This window comes from Oryzias melastigma, linkage group LG6 (assembly GCF_002922805.2).
Source record: "Oryzias melastigma strain HK-1 linkage group LG6, ASM292280v2, whole genome shotgun sequence".
In the NCBI taxonomy this organism is placed as follows: domain Eukaryota; kingdom Metazoa; phylum Chordata; class Actinopteri; order Beloniformes; family Adrianichthyidae; genus Oryzias; species Oryzias melastigma.
Genome location: NC_050517.1, coordinates 15061706 through 15070252, shown reverse-complemented (window position 1 = coordinate 15070252; position 8547 = coordinate 15061706). Strand labels below are relative to the sequence as shown.

The window sequence follows — 8547 nt, the reverse complement described above, 5'->3', positions numbered from 1 at the left end:
ATCATTAAAAAGGTTAGGATTAGCAAGAGAATGTTAAAAGGTAACACGAAGGGCAGTTGGAGGCTGGCTCTACTCTTGGCCCAGATTTGAAAAACACAAAACAAGAAAAAAAAAAGTTCAGGCTGGGTGGGGGAGGTGTAATCTGGATCTGTGATTGACAGTGACAGAGAGGTTAGCTTGAGATAATGTAGTCACTCTGTGACATATGGAGAGTGGTACTCAGAGAAGTGATACCAGTATCACCGTTCTGTGGAGATTGAGGAATTTTCTCCTCCACCTTCTCCCGAGGCAGACGCTCATGGTCCAGACCAAAGGGGACCCATGCCTGAGTGGTAAAATTATGCTAGCATCATAGCTAATAAAAGGTTAATGTGTTAAACAAACAATCCCGAGTGAAATGTTCATTGCTAATCCATCTCCAGGAGAGTTTGCTGGATTCAGTGCCAATTACAGTCAACCACTGTTGCCTCATTTCCAAGTCCACTGGAAAGTTGTGTAAGCCAGTAGATTTTTGACACCTACGTACCTTAAAACACCTACTAGCCATACTGAACCTAACACGATAACGACCGACCATTACAGAATCAAAGATGGGCGGAGCTTTAATATCAGAGCAGTTGAACATAATGATTTGAAACTTCTGAAATGACAACTTAAACCAGTTGACCAATCATAAAAGTCAATTGTAATGCCTCATTTCAACCTGTAGGGGGCAGCACACAGACTATAATCTCAGGAATTAAACATGTTTATTTTAAATTGCCCAAAAAGTGGCAAGAATTAACAGACAACCTTTTAAAAATCCAATTTATAGAGGTCAACAGCCAAAACAAGTTGATTTAGTGTTTGGTTACCTTCTAAAAATGGTATCAGAGCAAGAATAGTTATTTTGACGAATATAATGACTGACTAATAGTTGTCTATTTCTCAATAGAAGAAAAGTCTATAGGATTTTGGCCTTTTGGGACCATTGGCTACTTCCAATTTGTAACATGAGGGAGTAGTGAGGGGGTCATTCAATACAGTTCTCTTATACAGTCAAACATGTTTGGCTGCAAAAGCCGAAATAAAAAAATCTTCCTTTGAATGGCTCATGGCAAAATCTAAACAATTCACGTGGATTATCGCATCACTGAACAAACATCAAACTGAAAAATTTAAATAAATAAATGTGATGGTAAAAAAGATTAACCTTGTTGTGTCTCAAATTATTTTTCACAGGAATTGTGTTTGAATTATGTTTAGCTCTAAAAAGGACTCCAGTTTTTGTCATTTACTATTATGCAGTAACACTGTCAAATAAACAGCAGGATTCACGGTATTTGCTCCACTTTGCTTCCATGATCAATAATGTGTGACGCTTTTATTTTGTAGACATTACAGACTGTCTTCTCCGGGTAAAGTGTAATTGTGTTGTTGTGATAACGGTTGCGTTGTTTCCTTCTGACACCTCTTTTCCCACGTTTACCGCTGATGCTGTACATTTACATCTGCTCACAAATAAAGTGCTTTTCTACACCCTGAAGTCACAGTGATTGTTGTGTGAGTCCAGATTTGTAAAAGTGTCTTCTGAGTTGTTGAGCAGATTATCCTTCCATGTTCAAACAAGATGTTTCTTCAGTCCAGTATGCGGGCTGGTCAGGAGTACAATAATTGCACTAATCTAATCCCAGATTTGGCGTACTTCTTAAGCTTCCACATTTAAGCAAAGAGTATTTTACACTTCATCTGCAAACAGGATTACACGATGTTGTGCTATAATCCCACAGCCCTGCTTCTGTCCTTCTCCGAGCCAACTCCAGAACTCCTTACTCATCCATCAGGCAGGTCCACTGCCAAGCTTTTAACCTCAGCGGGGGCTGGTTTGAAGTGAAACAGACAGGTGCTGAGATGCGTCACAGTGCCATGCCACCGTCATTAACGTCTCTCAGATCCATCCCTGCTTGCCTTCATAAAGTCACATTTGTCAGGGTTGAGGCAACGATGACGTGTTCGCGATCCAGTTAACGGCGAACACTTGTTCCCCCCAGTTGTTGCTGGTGCACTTCACAGGTTTTAATGAATGTGAACAGGGAGGGCTCCTGAGGGACTCGCCGGTGCTGCGGAGTGATAATGAAAAGGGCGGGCACTTTGGTGCGACTCGTCGAAGGTACAGCTTTGTTCATAATTTATCCGTTCGGAGAGCCAGTCTGGATGTTTGCTCAATACACAGAGCGAACACACACAGCTGAGCATGTTGACTCTTTGAACCTGAAGATGAGAGGCCGGTCAACACCTGCATGGGACTCGGGGAATGTCACCGTTTGGGAGGAATACATCAACGTGGGCCTTGTGGTGGCAAACAGCTTGCTTCTGTTAATCACCTCTTTTGTGGGGATAGCTGCAAACAGTTTCGTCATCCTGGCAGTGTACCGTCAGAAGTCTTTGCAAACGTCTGTGAACGCACTGGTGGTGAATCTGGCAGTCGTAGACTTGCTGCGCTGCACGGTCGACTGCCCTTTTCTGCTCGCCATCATCATCGCCGTGCATCAGGGAGGGCGTGTGGATGGCCGGGTCTGTGACACGCAGATGGCCTCTTTCTACTTCAGCAGCTGTCTCCAGTTATTGACACTGGCGTGCATCAGTGGGGAGAGATACCAGGCGGTGGCACGGCCCTTCAAAGAAAGTCAGCGTAAAAGAAGGCTGGCGGTGCTCATCCCGCTCACGTGGACATTGGCCGTTTTGGTGGCGGCTTTGTGTTTGAAATATCTGAAAAACTCCCCCGTCTATGTGAGATGCACCGGTCCTCTGAGGGGACCGTCCTCCCCCTACGACACCGTTGGACTGTACATGCTGCTCCCTCTGTGGGCTGCTTGCTTTGCTGTTATTATTGGATTCTACGCTCGCATATTTGCCCTTTTGAGATCACACAACCGCAAAATATTTGATGAGGGCACCTCAGCTGTGAAAAGAGACCCAACTGAAGGTAGCCAGAGGAAGCCGGATGTGTCCGTTTCAGAAAATGCCCACAAGAAGTTGGAGCAAAAGCAAATCCTGGGCGTACGTGTTGCTCCAACACAGACGGAGCCAAATCCATTACAGGAAAACTCCCTGCTGACCTCTGGAGAGGCTCCGCGATGTGTCTCAGTCGGCTCTGAGAAGAAAACAGAATTTAAAAATACACTGGAGATGAGTCAGCCCCTCACAGAGCAGGCTGTGGAGAAACATTTAAAAACACAGCAATGGAGAGAGAGTTCCATGAAAACGGAAGCGAGGGCATCAAATCAAGATTCTGTTGTTGATAGGGAGAGCATGAGGATGCCGGGGGTGTCAAGCGGAGAGAAACAGTCCAGAGAACAGCTGGAAACTGTCAAAAAACCCACAGAAAGGAGCCCCAAGGCACCGTTCCAGGACCCAGAATACATTTCTGTCCTACAGACTGATCCTAATAATAGAAAAGATGAAGAAACAGCAGCCGCTTCAGCATTTCATCAGGTGTGCGTACAACCCCCAGTCAATGAGGCTGTTAAAACGCCCGCAGTGATGGAAGGAGCTGTTTGCATGATGCCGTCAAAAGCAGGTAAAGAGAGAGCGAGGAAAAAGAAGGAGAGTAAAGTGGCCAGGCGCGCTGGCTACATAATCCTAACCTTTCTCTTATTCTGGCTGCCTCTGATCGCCACCATCCTGGTGAACTGTCTCATTCACAAAAACAGGAACACACAGGTGAGTCCAGGGATCAAACCCCATCATGTCGGGAGGTTGTATTCCCAAACAGGGTGCTGTTTAAAAGCTTTTTTCTGTTGTTTCCAGATGCTGATCGTTCAGGACTTGGATGTCCTGTCAGTGTCGGTCACCTGCACCACGTCCCTGAGCAACCCGATGATATACGCCGCAGTCAACCCTCAGTTTCGCTCAGAGTTTTATAAGCTAAAGAACTGGATTAAATCCAAATTCAATTGAGTCAATCAGGTCTATTTCTCTATGTTTACTCAGTAAAACTCAACTAATCTTCTCCCTACTTGTTAAAGTTGGAGTCCTTATTTGGACGTAAGAGACCTATTATTTTACACACCACTGTGCTATGTTAGATTTTACGCAGGCTGACTTTTCATAATTTGCTGAGCACTGCAGAGCGGAGGAGGCGCTTGCTGCGAGGAGCTGCCCAGACCAGTGCAATCATCTCAGCAGGGAGATGCTGTGAAGCTCTCTGTCAAACAATTGCCGGGGCCAGTGCGTCTGCCTCCAGAGACCCCGCTGTCAGCTCCCACCCCTGGGTCAGTCAGGTCCTCGCATGTTCCGTGGCAGCACCTCCTCATTATCCAATCCTCCTATAAGTGATGCTATTTGAGCTATCAGGAAAGAAAAAGAAAATCCCTAGAACTGTTTAAAAAAAGAAAGACATTTAATGATTGCTTCGGTAGAGCTACACTTTTTATTCTATCACTGCACCAAATGCACAATGTGTGATCATTTGTCCCTTTTTTTGGTTCCTCTCACATACGCAGTCCAGACAAGAGGTGCACTTTTATTTCAAAGTGTTGCAGGATGTACATCGGAACACCTCTTTGGGGTTTTCAATCCATTTTTTTTTCTCTCAACCGACAAACCTTCACCAAGAAGAAGAGACATATTTTTAATGAAACAGAATTCTGCAATGACAGCATGCAAATCCTTAATTCAACCAGAGAACAGACAGAAATAGGTTGCCAACGACCGTTGAGCTAAAGCTAGAAATAAGAGCTGACTTCGAATGCATTGGTAAAGTTCTAACAGAAATATTTACAATATGAAAAATATACAAAATGACCTTTTTCTCGAACACAACAAAATGTACCAAGTCTTTGTCTATGAACACTAATTTATGAGGAAGTAAATAGAATCAACACTCTTTCATAAGGTTTTCCAGGTAAATACTACAGTATGTGTCCACATTAGGGTATTCGTTTTGCCAAGAACATTCACGTCTGCGTCTACCTTGTGCCCTAACTAAATAAATACCCTGTATAGTCTTAATATCAATTGTTGGCTAACAGTTGTGGCTTTCACGAAGGTCCAAAATGTCAAATATGTAAGCCGACACAGACTCAGTCGTTCGACTCTCAGTTCACAAACAGATCAGGGTGCGCGGTAGTTCTTACTCATCAAGCGATGACAGTAACCAGATAATTAGTCAGTTGATGAATATTCACAATAGTTACCCATCCCAGTAGATTTTTTTTTTGTATTTACAATAGTTAAAGGAGAATGAGTGCATGAGAAGAATTCAGGGTTTTTCAAAACAATCTGTGTGGATGAGCGGTAAGTGAGTGAAGCAGACGGATTTCATACAGACAAAGATGGACTTCAGGTGAGGAATACATGTGCTTTGTCATTAGAGGTCAACGACCTCTGCATTTCCACCTTTGAGTCAGACAACAAGTACAACGACATTACATTTTCAAAAATAAAGTTTTTTTTCTCAGTATATTTAGGCAAGAACAACGCATTCTACTCTTCCTTGTTCTTCTGTGCTTAATGACGCATGATCTGCTGATTCACTTCTACCTCCAAAGCAGCTGTCCCCATCTTGTTTTTTTTTTTTTTAAATTACCATGCAGAGTTTGACATCAGATGAGATCACTACTTCAAAAAAAACTCCAACCTCTGTTAATCTTATAATCCCTCTTGATTATGGCAGGTTGATGCTCGGTGGTCCCTCTCCTTAGCATCTGGTGCTTTTTCTTTTTCTTTTTTTTTTCTTCTGAGACCAGTCAGCTGATCCGATCAAGATAGGCAAGACATCTACAAGGCAGATACTCGAACAATGTTGCTCTGAGAGTAGGCTGTGGTGGTGGTGGAGCTGTCCTCGTCTGATGAGGTCACCGGCGGCGCAGATAGGCTGACCATGGAGGGGCTGATGTAAGGTTCGTTGCATTTCAAGGGCACGGTCTCATCCAGTTTGGCATTCAGGCTGGAGCGGCTGCGAAAGGAAATAAGAGTGAAGGAAGCAGCCAGGTCTGACCTTGTAAATATATTACATGAGGCTTATGTCCCACGGAGTCTTTATATAAATGTACCCATTCCTACTGCAGAATCAAACACCATAAACAGTACGTTTTATAAAAAGTCTGTGTACTATCATAAACTCTATTTGAAGAGTTTTAAAAAAAAAGATAAATGTTAAAAGGTTGTATAAAAATAGACATAAGAATTGGCATTACATCACCTCTTTTATTGCTACTGTAAATGCTTGGGATTAGAGGAGACTTGAGAAAAAAAAAATCTTTTTCCTATTTTTGCCTGCTGTAGGATTTTATCGGCTCAGGAACTGGACGCCTGTGGTCTTAAGCTTCATAACGTGATTGGGAGATGGCTGGATAGTATTTCAGTCTTTACAAAAGCATGTTTTTTTCAAAGGACAAGAGTTTATCTTGAAGACTTCGGTTCACTTGAGGATCACAAGAATTGAAATCAACATTAAAATGTTTCCTTATCTCTATATCGTTTTGTTTAGTAACAAAACTCATACTATAAATATACTTTATAAAGTGTACACACGTTTTTGCTGAATTAAAAATTTTCTCCTCATTAACAATTTAATCTGTCCATCATCTGTTCCTGCTGTGGCACAGGGGTTGCTGGAGCCTTTCCCAGTCACTGTAGGTCAAAGGTGGGGTACACACTGGACAGTCCAGCACTCTATGGCAGGGCCACACAATCACAATTAGGAGACAATTTAAAGTCAGCAAGCAAACCTATAAAACACATTATTGGATTGTGGGAGGAAGCCATAGTCCGCAAAGCTCACCACTAACTATCCTGTGTGTTCCAAATTACCTTATTTTCTTCAGTAACTATAAGTCGCTCCCGAGTACATCGCACCCCTGGCTAAACTATGCAAGAAGTCATGACTTATACTCCAAAAAATACAATAATAAATTGCATTCTGCTGTCATATCATACTTTTTAAGCATTTTCTTTTTATATTTACACATTTTTTTGGGTCCAGAATATAAATATTAGTAGTAAAACTATGCAGCCAAATTGGGGCCATTTAGATTTGAAACCCAAATTAAACAACTTGAAAAAAATATTGGTGTTTGGCTACAAAAAAAATTAAATTCATATAAATTTAATTATTTTCAGCTTCAGATTTTCTGTTTTTAGGTTTCAAAGCTCAATATTTCCGTTTGAAAAAAACTTTTATTTTGACCTCCAACTCTTTTTTTTTCAGTTTCAAATCTGGAAATTTCCGGTTTGAAACTTTTGGTCTGTTTTGGTGTTTGTAGGGGAGGGGCAAACATGAAGGGCCAATCAAAATAAACGAGGGTGATAACCTCAATCCTGGTGCATTCACTAACTCTATCATGCTTGAGCTTACAACTCAAGTTTATGTTGTATGTTTTTTAATGAATAAAAATGAAATTAAAAAAACAAAAAAAACTCTGGAGACTTGGAAAATTACATAATTAATACAATTAATCATAAAATCTCTGTTTTATCATATACAAACTTTGCGTATAAAACAGTTTTGGCACGTTCAAAGCGCCGTTTGTTGTGTCACATATGGGCAAACACCAACATTTTTTTGTTTTATTTTGGTTTCAAGCCTTAATGGCCCCAAAATGTCCCCATACAAAACAGTATGAGAGTAGCTGCAAACTGAAAATCACAGGAAATGTGTCATTTTGCTTCCTCCTCATGGGTCCAGCTCACTTTATCTAATCTTGAAGGCCTACAGGTTTCACTGTCTGCATGTGTTTATTTAATGTGTGTCAAGAGAAGCAGAGATAAGGCGGAAAAACCTGGCAGACTACCTGTTGGCCAGTGGCCTCTCTCTTATCTGTATGGTGCTGAGCTCCTGGTTGTTTGTGCTGGGCAGGCTGAAGCTGCTCTTCTTCCTGTGGCGCCGGGAGCAGCACGAGCCGAGGCCGTGCGGAGACGAGGACAGCGAGGAGGAACGAGAGCCCGCCTTGTTCACCACGGAGATCTCCATGCAGTTGGCCTGGAACGTCTGCTCGTCCACAAACTCGTGATTCTGCGGTGGGAAGGCAGTGGAGATTTGGATTCAGCTCCAAACATGCCTTTAATAGTCAGCGTTCAAAGGATAATTTACAAAAGGAGACAAATCATAAAAAGAGACCCATAAAAATGATATAGCCGTTATGCTCACAAGTTACTTCTTAACGTCGGCCATCAGCTTTTGCTAAATGAGTAAAGATGTTTCACCCTGAAGATGAAGCAGCCTGATCCGAATCTGTGACAAAATCGTTTGATAATTGGAAAATTAATCATCGAGGGAATACAACTATATTTGCCCAGATGTCCATATTAAGAGCCATCTGTGAGAACACAACTGTTATTCATGAGACAAGGGAGAGGAACGTGAAGGTCAGGCTTCCAGCCCGTTTCAAAGGCGTGCCAGCAGGTGGCAGAGCGGCACCGCTCTGGGTCTGGTGGTGACACGCTTTGAATCAAGTCTTTATTCTGCCATTCCTGCTCTTCTATCTATAATGCACACCATGACAGGCTCGATGTAAACATTGGTGCTGGAGTGCTGCGTAATCTTTTTTTTTTTTTTTTTTTTTT

General features: G+C 42.3%; 2 protein-coding genes across 3 annotated transcripts in view; one reads left to right on the top strand and one right to left on the bottom strand.

The window, feature by feature from the left end:
- The first annotated feature begins 2256 nt into the window (after nt 1-2256).
- parietopsin lies at nt 2257-3939 on the top strand. The gene is made up of 3 exons (XM_024280961.1): nt 2257-2965; nt 3560-3702; nt 3790-3939. The coding sequence occupies exons 1-3, from the start codon at nt 2257-2259 to the stop codon at nt 3937-3939; spliced, it is 1002 nt and encodes a 333-aa protein (XP_024136729.1).
- Nucleotides 3940-4392: 453 nt separating this feature from the next.
- LOC112152548 (potassium voltage-gated channel subfamily D member 2) overlaps nt 4393-8547 on the bottom strand; it is a 48597-nt gene continuing 44442 nt past the window's right edge. For both annotated transcript variants that reach the window (XM_024282201.2, XM_024282202.2), the window contains 2 exons: nt 7776-7996; nt 4393-5938 (listed from right to left, as the gene is read on the bottom strand). In XM_024282201.2, the coding sequence (XP_024137969.1) occupies nt 5761-5938; nt 7776-7996 (399 nt within the window). In that variant the 3' untranslated portion in view covers nt 4393-5760. The remainder of the gene's footprint in view (nt 5939-7775; nt 7997-8547) is intronic.

Bases quoted from the DNA above. Each gene is read 5' to 3' on its own strand.
- parietopsin (XM_024280961.1), top strand. From the start codon at position 2,257: ATGAGAGGCCGGTCAACACCTGCATGGGACTCGGGGAATGTCACCGTT. The intron at 2,966-3,559 runs GTAGCCAGAGGA...CGTCAAAAGCAG, and splicing joins GAAAAGAGACCCAACTGAAG to GTAAAGAGAGAGCGAGGAAA. The intron at 3,703-3,789 runs GTGAGTCCAGGG...TGTTGTTTCCAG, and splicing joins ACAAAAACAGGAACACACAG to ATGCTGATCGTTCAGGACTT.